This window comes from Moschus berezovskii, chromosome 8 (assembly GCF_049115385.1).
Source record: "Moschus berezovskii isolate FMDL1 chromosome 8, NW_MosBer_1.0, whole genome shotgun sequence".
Taxonomy (NCBI): Eukaryota; Metazoa; Chordata; class Mammalia; order Artiodactyla; family Moschidae; genus Moschus; species Moschus berezovskii.
In genome coordinates this window covers 30,168,828-30,189,676 of record NC_142467.1, presented here as the reverse complement: position 1 = coordinate 30,189,676, position 20,849 = coordinate 30,168,828, and the positions used below count along the sequence as shown (strand labels likewise).

Here is a 20,849-nt window from a genome sequence, read left to right as displayed (position 1 = left end):
CTTAATAAAAAAATTTTTTAAGTAAAATGTTTTAAATCAAACCATAGTTGATTTACAATGTGCTAGATTTTGGTGTACAGCAAAGTGATTCAGTTATATATATGTATGTATATACCTATATGTATTTCAGATTTCTTTCCCTTATAGGTTATTATATAATATTGAGTATAGTTGCCTTGCTCTACAGTAGGTCCTTGTTATTTATCTATTTTAAATATATATATATTTAATATTTATATATAAATAAATAATATATAACATATATAATATATTATATAAATATAGTATATATAATATATAATATATATAAATAGTATATATAATAAATTGTATACACACACACACACACACACACACACACACTTATATATAAATATAAGTGTATATATAGTAGTTTATATCTGCTAATCTCAAACTCCTAATTTATCCACCCTACCTCTTCTTTGGTAACCATAAGTTTGTATATATGTCTGTGAGTCTTGTTTCTTTTTTTGTAAATAAATTCATTTGTATCATATTTTAGATTCCACATATAAGTGACATCCTATGATATTTGTCTTTTTCTGACTTTCTTCATCAGTATGATAATCTAACCACCCATGTTGCTGCTAATGGCATTATTTATTTTTTTTAGTGGCTGAGGATAAAGCTACTTAGCTTTAATGAAAAAAATCAAATTTGTCCATGGAATTAAGTATGCCATTCCCCAAATTCCTATTTTTGTATTCTCTAATAGAAGGTAAAAAATTTTGTCCAATGAACTTTCTATTTTTATTTTATACTATTAAAAAAAATCACCTTTAGAAGTTTAAAACAACATGCCTCAGTTTGGAATGAATACTTAAAGGCACTGAGATTAAAAAATAAGTTTTTGAAATTAAGAGAAAGTTCTACTGCGTACCTGGGTTTCTACTGTTAGACAGGATTTGAAACTGACTCTTAAATTTGTTTATTTTTCTTTTTAAGACCTTATCCTGCTTGACTTGTGTATTATTTTTTATCTGCTTAAGTTTAAATATCTTATTTCCAGCTTAAACACTCCAAAACATTGGCTGTAGGTTGTCTTTCCAGACAGTTCTTGACACCCTGAGATCTGTGAACATGGATTTGTTGTTGTTTTTAATTCTTTATAGATGTGTAAGATATGTAGAGAATTATAAGCTTGATAAATTTCACAAACTAAAGTCACCTCTGTAACTATCTCTTCGATCAAGAAGCTGTATTACTAGGACTCCCAGAAATCTCTCTGTGCTCCCTCCCACTGCAACCCCTTGCCCCGACCCAGGATAACTGTTACATAAGTGATTTTTAAAAATGTTTATAATGGCGTATTTATATTTTAGCATCTACTCTGTGCTTCCTTCTAGATTAAAATTCTTCATTTAAAATATAATAATTCTTCCTCCTTGATCATTCATAACCTAAGTCTAGAAGAGTAATCTTGAGAAAAGTAACTATTTGTAATCCATTTTATGGCACACAAAACTTAAAGCTCAAACAGTGAAAGTGTTAATTTCAGTGAAAGATTTTTAGCAAGGAATTTTTGGTTTATTTAACATCTTGGGACAGCAACCAGTGGCCTTATTTCTAGGGTATATCCTCTTAAGGGCTCAGAGACTAGTGATAATGCTGCCAAGTCTTAATCTCATATTGTGCCAGTTTGATGGCTCATTTCATGGCATCTTCAGAAAACGAGATAGTATAAGTGAAGTTTTAAATATAGGAACAGAATACAGAGGTTGCTAAGGTTTGTTTTGGTACTGTTAACTTAAAATAGTAAAAACAACCCAATTATTTCACCGGCAAAATGGCTTTATCTGGGGGCAGCAGAGAATACAGGACATGCAGCTATAGCAAATAGCATGCAAGTTTGGCAGGGTAAAGGAGAGAAAGCTTTTTATAAAGGAGAAGGGGAAGTTGGGGGGGTTTGCTATAAACAGAATTGATTAGAGGAAATTGGGAGTTCAGAATATAGAGGGTTTGAAGTTGGGGGGGTTTGCTATAAACAGAATTGATTAGAGGAAATTGGGAGTTCAGAATATAGAGGGTTTGAAGTTGGGGGGGTTTGCTATAGACAGAATTGATTAGAGGAAATTGGGAGTTCAGAATATAGAGGGTTTGAAGTTGGGAGGGTTTGCTGTAAACAGAATTGATTAGAGGAAATTGGGAGTTCAGAATATAGAGGGTTTTCTTTGGCTGAGTTGTGACAGTCTCATTGGTTGAACTGTTGTCAGGCTAGGAGAAGATCTTCCTCCTTCGGGTAGTAGTAGTAGTCTCACTTCTGTAGGAGATGCAAGGTAAGTGTCTTCCTGTTGGGTTTTGTATTGACAGTGTGTGTGCAGGAGAGCTCCCTTTGCTGGCCTCCCAATTCCATTTTCCTTTTTATTTTCGTAGTACATTGTACCCACCTGCAGTGTGGGAGACCTGGGTTTGATCCCTGGGTTGGGAAGATCCCCTGGAGAAGGGAATGGCTACCCACTCCAGTGTTCTGGCCTGGAGAGTTCCATGGACTACAGTCGCAGTCGGACACGACCGAGTGACTTTCACACACACACTGTGCTCAGGGGCTTCCTTGGTGGCTCAGATGGTATAGAATCCACTTCTCAGTGCAGGAGACACACACAAGATGTGGGTTTGATCACTGGGTCTGGAAGAGCCTCTGGGGAAGGGAATGGCAACCCACTCCCTTATTCTTGCCTGGAGAATTCCCTGGACAGAGGAGTCCAGCAGGCTACAGTCCATGGGGTTACACGGAGTCGGACATGACTAAGCGAGCGCACACACACACTGTACTCAGTTTTTGACCAGTCAGGTTTTTCACAGTGGTTACAGTCTTTCTCAAGGCCTAATGGAGGAACTGGGGCCTATATCCATGTCTCCTCTGAGGCATAAGGGTTTTATAGCTCTTGGGGGCTTTTTATTTGGAGGGCTTCGATTTAGTTTTTTCCCTTGACGGCCTTATAAGGTGTAAAGATCTCTCTCAGATACCTGTGAGAAAGGCAATGAAAGAGTTTGGCTTTCCTCTGTAAGCTTCATTCTTCCCACAGATAAACATGTTCATATTTCCTCCTGGTTTTCTTTTAGATGGCTCAAGATATGATGGCCCTAGGAGCATTAGGAAAAAATTATAGCTTTGTGTCATTTCTTATGTACCAGTTCTTTCCCTTATTTTATAGTTCAGGAATCATAATGGCTTGATATAAATGAATGAGGGTGGGATGTCTTCTTTCCTGTCTCTTGAGCTGAGGTGCACCCATAAAAGACATTCTAGCCTAAGGAAGAAAGATAGCTGCACAGAAAAAGGAAAGAACAAATTTAAGAGATGAGGAAGGGTGGCAAAGAGGTTATACAGAAAAACTGGTTCAACCCAGGATCATATCTGAACCAATATAAGCCTTTCTGAGTTGAGCATAACTCAGGGATGGAGCTTCATGAGGGAATCTTCTTGGCATGGTGAGAGTGGGGTAGGGGGATGGGGAAGGATATAAGGAAGAGGAAATGGGAAAGTTGGCCATCAAGGAGTCTAACCACATGCATGCTAAGGCCTTGCTATAGATCCAGCCAAACAGACCCTGAAGTTTGTGGAAATAAGGCCATAAACATGGAATTTTTGAAATGTGAACTTTACTTAAAACATAAATAATGTGAAGAAAAGAACAGAATATTCAGTAGCCAGAAGAGTCCCTGGCTACTTCACCTCAGGTTTTTTTTTTAAATGTTAATTTTTTTAAAAAATTTTTATTGGAGGCTAATTATTTTACAATATTATATTGGTTGGTTTTGCCATACATTGACATGAATCCGCCCCTGGTGTACATGAGTTCCCCCTCCCAAACCCCCCTCCCACCTCCCTCCTCCCCTTATCCTCCCCCTGGGTCATCCCCGCACACCAGCCCTGAACATCCTGTAACATGCATCGACCCTGAACTGGCGATTCGTTTCACATATGATAATATACATGTTTCAATGCCATTCTCCCAAACCATCTCACCCTCACCCTCTCCCACAGAGCCCCAAAGACTGTTCTATACATCTGTGTCTCTTTGGCTGTCTCGTATACAGGGTTATCATTTGCATCTTTCTAAATTCCATATATATGCGTTAGTATATTGTATTGGTGTTTTTCTTTCTGGCTTACTTCACTCTGTATAATAGGCTCGAGTTTCATCCACCTCATTAGAACTTGTTCAAATGCATTCTTTTTAATGGCTGAGTAGTACTCCATTGTGTATATGTACCAAAGCTTTCTTATCCATTCGTCTGCTGATGGACATCTAGGTTGCTTCCATGTCCTGGCTATTATAAACAGTGCTGCAATGAACATTGGAGTACATGTGTCTCTTTCAATTCTGGTTTCCTCGGTGTGTATGCCCAGGAGTGCGATTGCTGGATCATATGGCAGTTCTATTACCAGTTTTTTGAGGAATCTCCACACTGTTCTCCATAGTGGCTGTACTAGTTTGCATTCTCACCAACAGTGTAAGAGGGTTCCCTTCTCTCCACACCCTCTCCAGCATTTATTGCATGTAGACTTTTGGATAGCAGCCATTCTGACTGTTCACCTCAGTTTTTAGCATTTCAGTTTCAGATACTACTTTTTTGCATAAGTACAGCTCTAAGACTTATACCCCACCCCCACCCTGGGAAAGTTTTTTTGTATAGATAGGAGAGAAGTTCTTATATAATATAAAAACTGACAGTATACCTTTGAAGAGTGATTCAAGTATACATCCTGGAAAGGGGAGAGTTATAAATAAGATGAATATATACACGTGAAAAGATATTTCAAATATATATTTTTCTAGCTATAAGATTACCAGGAGACAGGATAAAGTATATACCTAAAAAGAGGTTTGGATATGAATATGAGACAATTTAAACTTTTAGAAATAAGTGAAGCACAACTCTTGTCTTCAGAGTGTTTTGCTTTAATGGGAAAGGTAAGAGATGATAAATGCAGTCCCATTTCTTTATATTTAAAAGTAACTGCCGAATTTTATTGCTCTTAGGGGCAAAAAAATGTATTCTGGCATGTATTATTATAAATACCCAATATGTGACTAGTATCCCTTATTTTATGGATTGCTTGCTTCTTAATAACAGCTAATTGGCAGAGTGTGATACGGGCTGTAGAAAGATGTGGTTTTGTTATTGGAACATAGAGGAAAGAAAATATGACTTTTAACTGGGAGAATTAGCAGAGTTTCTTGGAAAAAGCAGTTTTGAGATGGGTCTTGATAAAGCGAGTACAATTTGACATGTGGAAATTGGGGTCCAGGGCATTTCAGGGAGAAAGAATTGCATGAGCAAAGCTATGGAGGCAGGAAGGTAAGTGTCCTGGGGGTAGGTTTTCCGGTTTCCCTGACGAATTCCTGGTTTCAGTATCTTCAGGACTTTCCTACGGAGCTCTTCAGTTTCCCTAGTCAAGAGTCTTCTGTGCTCCTGCCTGGAGGGAGAGCTCTGGCTCCCGGTGTTCTGAGAGCTGGTGAGAGGAAGCTGATTTCTTCACATACAGTAAACCTATATTCCATTATTGTTATGACGCAGGCACAGTACTGCGTTTCACCTGTGCCCGTTTTGCTTTTTCCAGAGAAATTGCCAGTCTTCTTCCGAGCGAGGTGGAGGACAGCTATCCTTGAGCTTGGAGGGGGATAGGGGTCTAAGGATTTAATTTTTGAACCAGTCCTATTTATTGGTTTTATTTTATTTACTTGTTAAACTATTTTATTGGGAGTATGGCCAATTAACAGTGTTGTGATAGTTTTAGGTGAACGGCGAATTGACTCAGCTATACATGTACATGTATCCACTCTCCCCCAAACTCCCCTCCCATTCACAGTCCTCTTTGTTTTAAAACCTCCCATTTTTCCATTTCCAGAGCTGCTCTTGCTGTGATTCTCGACCCATTTCATTTTTGTTGTAGATAGGATTGGTTCTTGGTTTTATATATTACTGACTTAGGGTTTAACTTTCAGGTACTAACTTGGTTATTGCTCATCCATTTTTCCTTCTGGCTTCAGATAGTTTGTTTGCAGTTGTCTCCTCTTCTTCTTTCTGTCCTATTGTAGTTTTTAATAAGGTTTCAGGACCAAGTGAAATTAGATGTGTTTTTCATTATGCCATCTTCACCCTGAACCCAAGACTTCTTCATTTCTTTATCACATTATAGTTAGATTCTTGCCTTAAGTGAGAAGCGCCTTCTGTAAAAATCCTATGCTGATTATGAATTGACATAATGACACAAAATACTATTGTTATATTTTCATCTGATTTGCCAAGAGCCCAAGAAACATCTGAGGACCAGGACTGTTTTAAAGTCTCTGGAAAAACTGAAAGAATTCTGCTGCGATTCTGCCCTTCCTCAAAATAGAGTCCAGACAGAACCTCTTCAGAAGAAGTTTGCAGTTCTGCCAAAATGTACTGATTTTGAGGATATCGATCTTCTACGTGCAAAGAATGCAGTTTCTTCTGAAGATTCCAAATCCCAAACTAGCCAAAAGGTATGTGACTCTTATATATGGATGGATATCCAGTTACTTAAAATGGTAGGTTCTCAAGTGCCATTAGGTTCTGTGGGTTCACCAGGGCAGGGGTTCCCAAACCTAGCTGATCATTCAGTTCAGCTGAGGGAGCTTCTGCCTTTTAGATTTTTTTTTTTTTTTTTAATTCCTGGAGATTCTGATTTACTATTAAGGTGGGATAGATTGGTTTTATTAAAACAACACAAAATAAAACCTCCCAGCTGATTCTGATATACAGCCTAGGTTGCTGCTGCTGCTGCTGCTAGGTCGCTTCAGTCGTGTCCGACTCTGTGCGACCCCATAGACAGCAGCCCACCAGGCTCCGCTGTCCCTGGGATTCTCCAGGCAAGAACACTGGAGTAGGTTGCCATTTCCTTCTCCAATGCGTGCAAGTGAAAAGTGAAAGTGAAGTCGCTCAGTCCTGTCTGACTAGTAGCGACCCCATGGACTGTAGCCCACCAGGCTCCTCCATCCGTGGGATTTTCCAGGCAAGAGTACTGGAGTGGCTTGCCATTGCCTTCTCCAACAGCCTGGTTTAGGAGTCACTAATTTGGGGTGAATTCTTTATTAATAATTAATAGAAGCACAGTTTCTTATAGTCCTCCTTATAGTTTCCATGATTAGTCTAGAAAATCATGGTAAATAATTTATAGAGATGTTTTGAGGTTTTCAGTTGAAAGCTTGGCTAATACAGTAAGTAGAAAAGTTAGCTAAATACATATGGGTTCCTTACTTCTTCTACTGCTTTGTGACTATTAATGTTTTTCACCATTGCAAAATCAGGGAATTTAACTCTTGATCCATCATTGAAATCTATAATTCAGAATTAGTGGTGAAGCCCAGCTTTAAATGAGATCACCTTACTGTAATAATTTTGTATGGTGACAATTGGTTACTGGACTTGTGATCATTTCATAATGTATTTGGTTGTCAGATCACCATGTTGCACACCTGAAACTAACGTGATATTGTGTGTCGACTATATGTCAGTTAAAAAAAAAAGAATCACCTGGAGGACAGAACTTTAAAAAAAAAATCAATAATCAGAACCCTTTCTCAGAATCATGTTTATTTAGTGTTCATGAAAAACTGAACTTGGGTATCATTTAAAAGCTCTCATTTTAATGTGTAGCCATGGTTGAGAACTACTGAATTAAATAAATAGTTCTTTACTTTTTTTTTTTTGAGTCATTTAAATCTAATGAAACTATGGATTCTTTACTCAGAAGAATAGTCAGACCAGCACAATTTTGTATGTGATTTTCAGAAGTTCACACTCCTTTCTGCAAAGTCCAGATTCATGAAGTGGCAAAAAAAATATAGTATATGAAAATTTTTTATTTTATACTTTCAAAACTTGCTTAAGATATTAAGTAGTAGTTTAGTTTGGTTCAATTTTTTAAAGTCATTTACTTTGAAAGAATTCCAAAGGTGCAAGAAAATTTTCCTAAATGTACAATACACTTCTGTAAACCTTTTACCTGGATTCACCAATTATTAGCTTTGTGCCAAATTTACATTCTCTCTTTCTCTCTTAAACTATTATTATGGTTAATACTTTTTAAACTATAAAAGTCTTTTGGTTGCCAGGACAAGACATTCAGCCATTTTGGACCATCACAAAGGAATTATGAAAACCTACAGAAAACTTCTGATTCTAAACCATCTAATAAACGGACTAAAAGCATCTACACACCCTTAGAATTACAATACTTAGAAATGAAGCAGCAGCAGAAAGATGCAATTTTGTGTGTGGAATGTGGATATAAGTATAGATTCTTTGGGGAAGATGCAGAGGTAAGTTATTTTCTTAGGCATTATTTCATGATTTTCTTGTCCAGCCTTAAATATTTTCCAGTGTTTTCATTTCGCTTTCTGACCTTATAAAAAAGCTAATGTAATCAGTTGCTTTTTAAAAATGCTTTCATTTAAGGAAAGTGAAAGATGCTCAGTCGTGTCCAACTTTTTGCGACCCCTTGGAATATAGAGTCAATGGAATTCTCCAGGCCAGATTACTGGAGTGGGTAGCTGTTTCCTTCTCCAGGGGATCTTCCCAACCCAGGTATCGAACTGGGGTCTCCTGCATTGCAGGTGGATTCTTTACCCCTGAGCCACCAGGGAAGCCCCATTTAAAGCTTTCATTTAAAGTAAACAGTACATATAAACAGAAGCAAACGGTAGATGCTACATTTGTGGAGAAGGAAGTGAGTGGTTCTGATTGGAATGTTCGTACTTATTCTCCATGGTGCTTACCTAGTGTGTTTCATCCATCAAAAGTTAATTGTGGATGAACCTAATAGTGAGTGAATCATAGTCATGTGAGTATTCCTAATGAAGACTCACACCAAAAAAAATTGAGATGTCTGATATTCCTCTCTTTACCTTTACTTTATGAATTTTCTTAGCCATGAACATAGTTAAATCTCAGAGGATGAGCACATTAACTCTGCTAGCCTACCGACAGGTGTGTGAAGTCTTACGGGTCTTTGTGTATTAGTCATTTTGCTGTCTTAGTCTAAGTTGGGTTGCTCTTTGTTGAGATGCACAAGCTTCTCATTGCAGTGGCTTCTCTTGTGGAGCATGGGCTCTAGGCAAGCAGGCTTCAGTGGTTGTAGCATGCGGACTCAGTAGTTGCGACCTCTGGGCCCTAGAGCGCAGGCTCAGTAGTTGTGGCGCATGGGCATAGGTGCCCCATGGCATGTGGAATCTTCCCAGAGCAGGGATCAAACCCAGGTCCCCTGCGTTGGCAGGAGGACCCTCAACCACTGGACCACCAGGGAAGTCTGCCATGATGCTTCTTGGAGCTACAGGATTCCACATTCCTATCACTCGTGTGTCATTGATTAGCTAACCAGACCATGGGGTTTTCTTTTCACTTCCTCAAAGATGCCCTCTGTCCAGGGAGGTTTATTGTTTATGTACACTGTGCAGTATCTCCTAATTTTCAGTTGTTTGCATGTGCTAAGTAGCAAATTCTTATTCCATTATACTCATACTCTCGTTTTGCACAGGGAAAGTTCAGCACTTTAAGGTTTTGATAGATCTAAGGATGTAAAAGAAAACATGTCATATTTTTCCAAGCTGTTTATAGATACAGATGTTGGCCTTTAGGCCGTGTACACTGTTAAAAAACGATGAAACTGTAGGCTTACTTCTGCACAGGGAATGTCTTTTAAACGTTTTATTGACATACCACATGGAGAAGTGCATAAATCCTAAATATATACCTGGATAGATTTTTAGCAAAGTGAGCAAACACCACACAGGGAATCTTGAAATAGAAACTTACTGATATTTTCTTTTAAAATTTTTTTAGATTGCAGCCCGGGAGCTCAATATCTATTGCCATTTAGATCACAACTTTATGACAGCAAGCATACCTACTCACCGACTGTTTGTTCACGTACGCCGCCTTGTGGCCAAAGGGTATAAGGTCAGCTTTGGCTTCAATTTGTGGGAAAAGCGGGTTGTAGTCTCTTCTGGAGAGGGAGGCGTTTCTAAGGTGGGAGGCTGTAATTGGTTTTGGAATTGGGCATTTTGGAGAAATTAAAGTTTGTCATAATTATTAGCACTTTATCTTCATGAGTTTTTAACAGATATTTAGGGTAAAAAACTTTTTCAAACGTGTGTTGGAGTGTTTCTTAGTGATTTATCCACATTGCAAGGTCCTTGTGTTACTTAAACTTAAGTCCTGCATCTGGTCGTTGTGGACTAGTTTATTTTAAATGTTTTGAAATTAAACTTCTAAACTCTAGAAGTAATGTCTTACCAAATTTTCCATCGTATTTAACATGCAATGTTTATTACTTTTGTTGAAGGTAGGAGTTGTGAAGCAAACTGAAACAGCTGCTTTAAAGGCCATTGGGGACAACAAAAGTTCACTCTTTTCCCGGAAACTGACTGCTCTTTATACAAAATCTACACTTATTGGAGAAGATATCCTTTTTGAGTAGGAATTTTTTTCTTAAATGTTATAAGGCCTTTGTTTTAAATAGCATTTAAAAAAACTGTTCTTTGATGGGGTACTTTTTAAAAAAGTAAACTTTGTATTTTGTATTGGGATATAGCTGATTAACAGTGTTGTGGTAGCTTCATGTGAACAGCCGAGGGACTTAGCCATATTTATATATGTGTTCATTCTCCCCCAAACTCCCCTCCCATCCAGGCTGCCATATAACACTGAGCTGAGTTCCAGGGGTACTATACAGTAGGTCCTCGTTGGTTATCCATTTTAGATATAGCAGTCTGTACATGTCCATTCCAAACTATGATTGGATACCTTTTTGATGAGGTGAGTCAGTATGGTTACTTGGACCTTTGATTAGTATGATAACTGAAGCGAGAAGGGTTGGTTTTGGCTAGAAAGAGGCATTTTTCAAATGCCACAGTTAAAGAAGAAGTCATCATATTTTAAGAGAAAAAATGTGAGCCTGGTAAATGATGACAGCAAGTCAGCAGCTGATGTGACATTACATCTTCCCCAGGCCTATGTCGTCAGTGGTCAGTTGCTTGGGCTTACAAACTCCTGTACATCTTTCTAAGTGAGATCTACAGAGTAACTTACTACCTTCACAATGTGAAAACTGCAAAGTTAACACACAGTTAACCACTTATAAAACGTAATAGTAGGTCATCTTCATTAATTGTTAGTGTCATAAGAATTTTACTACTTTTTGAAAATGGATTGTAAGCTTTCTCACTTTGTAAGAATCTTCATACAGTGACTGCCCCCCAGTTTTTGGTCATTTATCAGTTCAGTGAGTTACTTGAAGCCAAATGATTTTAATAGTGTCATAAAATTTTGTCAACTTAAAAAACCAAATAATTGCATATAAAATATGATAAGGAAGCGCTTTGTTTACTGTGGATGGGGTCAGGTCTCTCAGAATAAAAGAATGTAGGGATAAAGTCTTAAATGACACTGTGTGACAGTAGTATTTCTGTTATTTTTATTACAGATCTGCTTATTTAGAGTCCTACGTAGCTTCTACCCACATTCTGAAAGCTGTTTTGTTCTGTTAATACCATGAATAGGGAACAGTTATCACTCAGTGGACCCCAAACTATTAACAGCTCTGTATTGTTCTCAGCTGATCAGGCTGTAAGAACTTGGTAATTCTGTTGTTTCTTTTGCCCAAACTGGAGTCTCTTTTTTAAAGCCTGCTTCTAAAACAGCACCCCTTCCCGCTTCTCTTTTACTCTTGTATCAGCTGATGCCCAAAGTGCATGTTCCCAGACTATGTCCAAAAATAGCTTTCATTTCTGAGAATTTATTTAATGGACTTACTACACACACACACACGTATGTTTCTGTTTTCTTTTTTGGTTTTCTCACGTTTTTTAAAAAATTCTCTTACTATGTCTGAGAGCTGTTAGGCACTTTAGCAGGGGGAAGTAATTTACAGTAGTGTATTCATGTTGTGATTTGTGGAATTAAACTTTATGGGATTATTAAGGATTCAAGGATTGTGTTTGGGCTTCCATAGGATCTGAGGCCTTTTGGAAGTGAGAGGATAATAGTTGTCTGTTCTCATGAATCTTGTATCTTAGGGAAGATACAGCATTGTAACTATAATCAGAGTAAATCAGAAAAATGAATGCTGTATGGAAGATTTTATATAGAGCAAAAGTATCCAGGAAAATGAACTATTATTTTAAGGAAAAAAAGCTCATGGGACTGTAGCATTTGTTCTTCCTTAATAATTATTACATGTGAATCCTCTAGTCAAGCTGGATGATGCTGTAAATGTCGATGAGGTAATGACCGATTCTTCTACCAGCTATCTTCTGTGTATCTGTGAAAACAAAGAAAACGTTAAAGACAAAAAAAAGGGGAGCGTTTGCATTGGAATTGTGGTAAGTACTTTGTAGGTGAAGAACGAATGATGTGTTCATGGTATCTTTAAATATGAGTAATCATGTATGGTTTATAATGAGGCTATCTGATGGGTTGTGTCTTCAAGTAATTGTACTAGAGAAACATTTCCCTCCTAATTTTATATGTTAAAGTATAAATTTTCTTACATGACTGGTGCTCTGTGCTTTGGAGGGATCCAGGTGGTTTTCTGTCCATGTGTTCTAGCAGTTCAGGGTTGAAGATAGACATGGTGATAGGCGTGTGTGCAAGCAGTGTTCAGATAGCAGAATAAAACGTTTAAGTCAACACATGCGTGGATAACAAAGGGTTTTACAAACTTCCTCTAGATTTGAAGTTAAAGGCAAACAGTTATGGGTTTGTCATACCTAGTTTTAGAGGAAAGGGTAGTTAAGGGTTATAACTGGCCAATTCAAAGCTCCCATTTTTAGTAAACATTAGGTATATTTATAACCAGTCTTCCAGGTGAGTATCGTTTGTGAGTCGTAGCTTTATTGATCTTGCCTTCTGGCAGTTTGTGAGCAGATTTGCCCATTTAGAGACCTATTTGGACTCTGCTTAAAATCTTAGACTTAAGGGCCTCTTGGAACTATTAGACTCCATTGTTCTGTTAAGCAGAAGCAGGACTCCTTACCTAAGTAATAACCCATTCTCTCTATATTTTTGAACTTTTACAACCGGCTACAATATCAGTAAAAATTCTTACAGCCCAAATGTCTCCAAAATACCTTTTGATACCTCATTTTGGCTGCATAATTTGGTACTGACTTTGATGTTTGCTTAACAATAAGCCATTCTCTCTGTGAATTAGCATTACTATTGGGGACTCTAAATGATTTTTTTTTTTTATCCTTGAGAAGCACTTTTTATCTAGCTGCAGGCAATTGAACCTATCTAAAAATAGTAAAGTTATTTGCTTTTAAGTTTTAACAGATGTAATGTGTTATTTTATACTTACCTGGAACTCAGTCTAAGGAGCAGAGCTGATTGTATATACAACTCTTATTTCATGCTTTTAGAAATACTCTTTGGCATTTTGCCAAAGTGAACATAGTGTATGAACTGGCATGTGAAAGAAATGAGAATTGATAGTTTCCATCTCAGTCATTTTCTTGGGACTTTTTTTTTTTTAAACTTTGTATTCTGCATCAGGGTGTAGCAGTGTTGTGATCATTTTAGGTGGACAGTAGAGAACCTCAGCCATACATATACACATGTCCATTCTCTGTCAAACTCCCCTCCCATCCAGGCTGCCAGAAAACACTGAGCAGAGTTCCATGTACCATGTCCAGCTCTTCACTGGATAAGGCCCTCAAATTCAGTGTGGCTACATGGATCTCATCTTCCTGTACCCTGCTCTTGCTGGGTTTTTCCCTGTTGTGATGAGTGTCATATGTTCCCCAGTGACTACCTAGGAGTCATCCTTTGGATACCGGTAATTAGTCTGAAATCAAAGGCTTACAGTTGTCGCACCAATGCAATCAGACCCTCTATCTATTTATTTTTTTGTTGGAGTCTGATTACTTTATTATGTTGGTTGGTTTTGCCATACATTGACATGAATCCACCCCGGGTGTACATGTGTTCCCTTTCTTGAACCCCTCTCCCACCTCCCTTCTCCCCATATTCTCCCTCTGAAACCCTCTATCTATAGACTGCCTGTAGGCTTATCAGTGTTACATATCACACAGAGTAGTAGACATTGCAGGTTTTATGATATAGACCATTTCTCTGATTAAAAAAGCAAAGAGGAATTTGGCCAATATATTTATTACTTGAACTTCTGTAAATAGCTTTTGTACAAGTTTGGTTGTAGATTGGGAGATAAACCCAACTGTAGATTGGGAGTAGTGTGTATGCTAATGTACTTACAGTTCAGTTATCTGGCCACTAGAGATAGAATTAAGGAACTTCCTTGAGCCAAGAATGAGTGATTTAAAAAAAAAGTCAAGAAAAAATGCATAAATCAAAAATCACCAGTGTAATGTGAGATAGCCCCCCAGGTTAGAAAATATAACAGCATTCACAGAAGGGCTCCTTGTCTCCAGAGGTAACCATAATCCAGACTTGAAGATAATAATTCCCCCGGTTTTTGATCCAATTTTACCACCTTAAGCAGTATATTAATATAAATATGTTGTACTTACTCCTTTTGGGTCTTGCTTCTTTGTTTACCATTTTGTGCAAGAGATTTATTTGCATGTGTTACCTTAGTAGTTCTTTTGTTACCACATTGTATTTCATTTTATAGTTTATTCATTCTTCCATTAAGGGACAAGTGGATTCCTCCCAGTTTTTGCTTGTATAAAGTATACACTATAGACATTTTTGTATTAATGCATGGCTTCTGATATGCGTGTTCCTGAGTTTCTTAACTCAGGGGAGAAATTGCTGAGTTACAGGATATTTTTACAGGATGCTTTCAACTTTCCTAGAAAATGCCAGACTGTTTTTCGAAGATGTTGTGTCAGTTGACTTTCCACCAGCCGTGTTTGAGTGTAGGGCCTGGTCATTTTTCCTCCTGTTTGCTCACAGAGTCTGTAACTGGCCCTGTGCCTTTCTTAGTTATCAGTAATGAATAGGAGTGTGACTTGTGGAGTCAGACTCTGAATCTTGCCTCCACCACTATATCGCCTCTCGACCTATGAGTAAATGATGGTTAATTTTTTTCTTCTTTTCCAGGTTTTCTTTGCTGTTATTGGCTTGGGGTGATGCAAGTGGCTTTCAGTTCTCATAGTTATTTCCCTGGATAGACTGTGCACATGGGGTTTAGTCAGAGTTTGTTACATTCAATTTTGTTTTTTGCAAAAAAATGCACTTTTTATTTATTCATTTTATATAACAAAATAGTAACTTACTTCTCCTCTGGTGGCCAGGGTACTAGGAGCATATCACATTACTTTTAGCAATAACACCTACTGTATGTACCGTGCTTTACAGCTTACAAAGTGTTCATTTGTTTTCTGATTTGACCCTTGCAATAATTTTGTGAAGGAAGTAAGCTGGTTGATTCCCACTTACAGAGGAGGGCCCTGAGGCCCAGGAGGGTTTGGTGACTTGTCATTGTCGCTTCATCTCGTGTTTTATATCCAGGATTTGGCTGGACTCAGGATGTCTATAGTCCCATCTAGCATAGTTTAAATATTGGTGAATCTGACTTCTTGTGTAAGAGTCTTGGAAAGCAGACAGGTTTTCAAACATTTTAGAAATTCAGGTACATACTCATGAGTGTTGTCTTTACTGTTTCCATGTTTATTAATACTGTGTCATAGTTACAATGGGGAACGATATATTTCCTGTGCCTGTTTGTTTTTGTCTTTAGGGAGTACAGCCCGCCACAGGTGAGGTTGTGTTCGACAGTTTCCAGGACTCTGCTTCCCGTTCAGAGCTCGAAACTCGGATACTGTGCCTGCAGCCAGTGGAGCTGCTGCTTCCATCAGACTTGTCGGAGCAAACAGAGATGCTCATCCACAGGGTCACAGCTGTGAGGTGAGCTGGCACATCGCTGGAAAATAATGTGGATTCTGAAACCTAGATCTGATTCCCAAGTGAATGCCTATCAAAGTCATTAAAAATCGTTTTTATTTATAAAAATATTTCATCACAGTAGTGGAAATTTCAAAAAACAGAAACAGAATTACCCATAATGTCACTTTAATGTAGGCCTTTAGAAGTTGCTCTTTTTAAAGGGGTTTATAATATTTAATGATATTATTTGATAAGGAAGGTTTATGGTATTGTTTAATGAGATTATCTGGTAGCTGATCTTCAGTTTCTGGAGATAATAATTTCTTGGAAAGTTTATGTAATTTTGGAAATGCTTAATTTTTGCTGCAAGTTTCAATTTGTGGCCAAGTTCAGTAGTCTAATTTACTAGATCTGTGGTCACTCCTCTTATTGATGAGGCTGTGTGCTAGGCACGTGGCCTACAGAGGAAGATGTGCTTGTGATGTGTGTCTGCAGCGTCTCTAATACACCAGGAGAGGAAGATAGGTATGGACCTAACTGGATTCACAAAGCGTGGTGAGTACATGACAGACATGAAGGTGCCTAGGTGGGCCAATTCGGTGCTGTTCCCCAAGGAGTTTGGTAGGAAGAGACTGGAAAGTTGGGCTGGGGCTCCAGTGAAGAGGCCGTTATGTACTGAGGAATTCGGACTATAGGCAGGTGAACCCACGAAGATTTATGTTTAATAGGTTGACAAATCAGTTGGAAAATCAAACTGAATGATTCAGTGAAGTTCTGTATGTTTCTTTGTTCTTTGAGTTGAATGTTCATTTTTGCTTTGGCTTAAAATTCTTTCAAGAGTAGCTTTCATAATGTGTTTCTGATTATAACATTAATCCATATTCATTCAGGAAAAGTTGAGAGTTATAAAAAAAAGTCCCATAAACATAATAGTAAGCTATGACTCAGAGATGACTACTGTTAAACATTTTGGTATATTATTTCTGTGTATATATATCCTTTTTATTGTTGTTTATAAATGTAGATTCATATTGCAAGTCAGTTTTGTATCTTTTTTTTATTTTTAACTTAAAATTTCCTATGTATTTTTTTTCCTTCGTAGCATGGGAAGTGATCACTGAAATAATTTCATGAAATTATTCATGAAATAAATAAATTCTGAATAAATTGATGAAAATTTTGCATGAATTCCCCATATTTTGTTCTTAATCCTTTTCTGACAAGTGTTCAAGCTTAAATAATCAAAAGTCAGACAAGTAGACTGATAAGGGATGCCACATTTGAGGAGCTAAAAAAATTAATAAAATCTCAGAAGATTTTTAAGATAGTCTTCTAAAGCTGTGTTTCCCATATTTTATGTTTTTGATTTTAATTTTCCTTCATAGCTGAGTGTATATTTGATTAATTTAGATATAAGCCTAAAGTTGATCAGTTGAATCAACAGTTTCATTTTTCTGATTTTCATTTATTTTTATAAAACAATAAAGGCAAAATTCAATAAAACATCAAACATTCCACAAAGACATTGCCAAAACTGAGTTTTTTGGCTCATAGGCAGCATTGCCTGAGGATATTCATAAATGTTTACTCATCAGATGATATTCAAAAGCAATTTGGGATACCAAAGATAGTAAGGGTGTCATATGTAGGTTTTACCAAATTTGATAACTGCCTTTGTCTTGTTTTAATTTGTATTTCTCTGGTAGCAGTGGGGGCATGTAATTTTTCCTGTGTTTCCTAACCACATGGAATTTTTATTTTACTCACATAATGGACTAAACACAGTCAACAATTAATCTACGTTTTTGTTCATTCTAAAGCTGATCTGTATCTACAGACAGAATGGAGTAATAGACATTCAGAAGTCAAATAGTCAAACAGTGTGATTCTGTGACATAGGGTTTGGGTTGAAAAAATTGACTTTTTCCTTAGTGACTTTGGGTGAATCACTCAATTGTGAATTGTCCTTCGGTTTCCTTTTCTTTAAAATAGAGAAAGTAAGATCATTTACCTCTTAGGATTGTTGTGAAGAGTAAATATAAAAAGTTAATATAAAGTGCTTGAAACAGTGTCAGCATAGAAGGCTCTGTATAGATGGAAGCTGTTCTTTTTATTGTTCCTGTCAGCCATTGCCTCTTTCCTACACTCCACTGGAACTCCTATTGGAAGTGTGTTGTAACCTCATATTCTACTGTCTGTGCGTGGTCCTTTATGGTGTCATCTCCCATTTGCAGCTGTTTTCATATTGGTTTTGCACCTTGGGGATTTCCTTTCTTTTTTTTTGACTCTTGAAAAAACAATTTTTATTATATTTTAATCACTATTTCTTTGTATTTTTAGTATACTGCCTAGACCAAGTAAGTTCTCCATACTTACTGGAACATTCCATTATTTTTATATGTAGAAATATCTCTCCTTATTCTGACAGTACTTACATAATTGTTTATATTTTGTTTTAATCAATTATTAATTTTTTTTTTTTTTTACATTTGACTTCTAACTCATTTTTCCTTGATTTCCCTTTACTGTGTAGGTGTGGTTCTACCTTAATTTCTTTCTGAATGCTAGTGGGTCCGCTTTAGCAGCCATAAAATTTAGCCTTTATCAGCCTGAGATACAATTCCTAGCCTTGTTTTTAAAAAAAGTTAGCAGTGGGGATAAGGAATGATTTTAATTAGGGTATGAAGAACATAGCTTACCAAAAGTCTGTTCCACGATTAGTATCAGTAAATAATATAGCATTGAACTGTCAAGGAGAAAAGTTTTTTTTTTTGGTATCGTCTTTGTTTTAAGTAGTGATGAGTAGTTTATTGTGTCTCAGATTCAGAATTCATTCTTTTTCTTTCACTTTAAAGCAGAAAGTAAAACCAGCAGTTTTTGTCAGTTAGTGGTTGATATTTTACTAATATGGGAGAAATAATAAAGTTTGTGAGAAAAGCCAGAACAGCTTGAAATGACAGAATATCCATTTTAAGTATGTATTAGGGGTTTTTTGCTTCGTATTTTTAAACTTTGACCACAAGAGGGTGCCAAAAGCATTTCATTTATTATGTACTACGCTGTGAAGACTTCACTTTTCATATGTCTAGGTAAAGACTTAATTACTTTGTATTGTATGATAATTTAGGATGAATACTAGTCAAATGTAGTATAAAAATAAAGTTATTATTTCTAAATAATGTTAAACTTTTGATTTTTCTTCAGTGAATTATCTTTTATAGATAATTTGTATAAATTTTATAGATCATTTATGTAAAATGTGTTTTTAAGATTTCGTTTGGTTCTTAGGAAATTAGTCTTACTGTCTTAGTTGTTATCTTTTCCGATTGTTGTAAGAATGTACATGTTCTTACATTTTCTCTATAGAGAGAAGCAAAGGAAAAACAATGATTTTTAAGCGGTGTTAACTGCAGTTAAGATCATTTTAGCTTGCTGCTGCTGCTAAGTCGCTTCAGTCGTGTCTGACTCTGTGCGACCCTATAGACGGCAGCCCACCAGGCTCCTCCGTCCCTGGGATTCTCCAGGCTAGAACACTGGAGTGGGTTGCCCTTTCTTTCTCCAATGCATGAAAGTGAAAAGTGAAAGTGAAGTCGCTCAGTCGTGTCCAACTCCTGCGACCCCACGGACTGCAGCCCACCAGGCTCCTCCATCCATGGGATTTTCCAGGCAAGAGTACTGGAGTGGGTTGCCATTGCCTTCTCTGCTGCTGCTGCTAAGTCACTTCAGTCGTGTCCAACTCTGTGTGACCCCATAGACGGAAGCCCACCAGGCTCCCCCTTCCCTGGGATTCTCCAGGCAAGAACACTGGAGTGGGTTGCCATTTCCTTCTCCAATGTGTGAAAGTGAAAAGTGAAAGTGAAGTCGCTCAGTCGTGTCCGACCCTTAGCGACCCCATGGACTGCAGCCTACCAGGCTCTTCCATCCATGGGATTTTCTAGGCAAGAGTACTGGAGTGGCTTGCCATTGCCTTCTCCGGCCTTCTCCACTATCGAAAGCAATAAACAAATATTAATTAATATTTACTAGTTCTCGAAGAAGAAACTGATTTTTAAGGCAAGTCAGATGAACAGAGCAGATGATGGTCAATTTTGAGTACAGAGAGGGAGAGCTTCCTGGATCCTGGCACAGCCAATGAAGGCCTTGTGGAGGAGGTTGGCTGGGTTGGGGAACTTTGCAGGATTGCGGGGCTTCGAATTGGTAGTGGGAAGAATGGTATGTTGTGTATGTGTGGAAATGACATGAACTCTGAGGCACACAGGCTAGAACTATTAGAAGAGGTGTGAAGAAAGTGGGGAGACTCTTCTAACTGGAGGAGAACTTCATGTTGAGAGTTGGTGGAAGAGAGAGTCAAGGACCATGAAATCCAGCCAAGGGGTGTGAACTCTAGTGGAAGACAGTTGGGTCTCTGGGCAAAGGAATGGCGTGATAGGAAAGAGGCCTCCATGGGAGAGTTGAGTTAAAAAAAACCACCACAGTTCTCATAAATGAAGAAAGTGTGCAGAGAAAAGGATGAGACCAAGGAGTTTGGAGCATGTCAGTAGTTTGGAGTAGGGGGAAGAAGAATAGAAAGTTGCAGAAAGGGAGGGGATAAAGATCCTTCAGAGAACCAGGACAAGGCGGGGAGACATAGTTGCAGTCCATCTGTTGCAAATGATGGGGTCTATGGTATGTGTTAATTTTTTACAATATTGATGCTGTTAAGATTTTCTGAAACTACATGCCATTTAGAAAGATACACTTGGCAAAAAACTAACCCTAACCTGTTGATCCCATTTATCAGTCTGGTGAGAAAGGCAGTCTAGGTTCCCCCCTTGGCCTTTGCTAGTATGGATGGGGTCAGATGATATTTTTTTCTGTGGTGTTTGACTGGAGTAGGGGGGTTATTGTCTAAGAATTTTCAATCTTGTTTGGCTCTGCCTTTCCTGCGTGTTTGGGGGGAGCAGGCTTGCTAGAGCCTTTTTGTCTGCTCCTGTTGGAGACTGTCA

The 20,849-nt window shown here is 37.8% G+C and overlaps 1 protein-coding gene across 3 annotated transcripts in view; it reads left to right on the top strand.

Moving 5' to 3' along the window:
• Positions 1-20,849, top strand: part of MSH3 (mutS homolog 3) — a 180,805-nt gene that overhangs the window by 4,450 nt on the left and 155,506 nt on the right. For all 3 annotated transcript variants that reach the window (XM_088838507.1, XM_088838505.1, XM_088838506.1), the window contains exons 3-8: positions 6,280-6,500; positions 8,112-8,318; positions 9,838-9,954; positions 10,340-10,459; positions 12,234-12,377; positions 15,719-15,885. In XM_088838507.1, the coding sequence (XP_088694633.1) occupies positions 6,280-6,500; positions 8,112-8,318; positions 9,838-9,954; positions 10,340-10,459; positions 12,234-12,377; positions 15,719-15,885 (976 nt within the window). The remainder of the gene's footprint in view (positions 1-6,279; positions 6,501-8,111; positions 8,319-9,837; positions 9,955-10,339; positions 10,460-12,233; positions 12,378-15,718; positions 15,886-20,849) is intronic.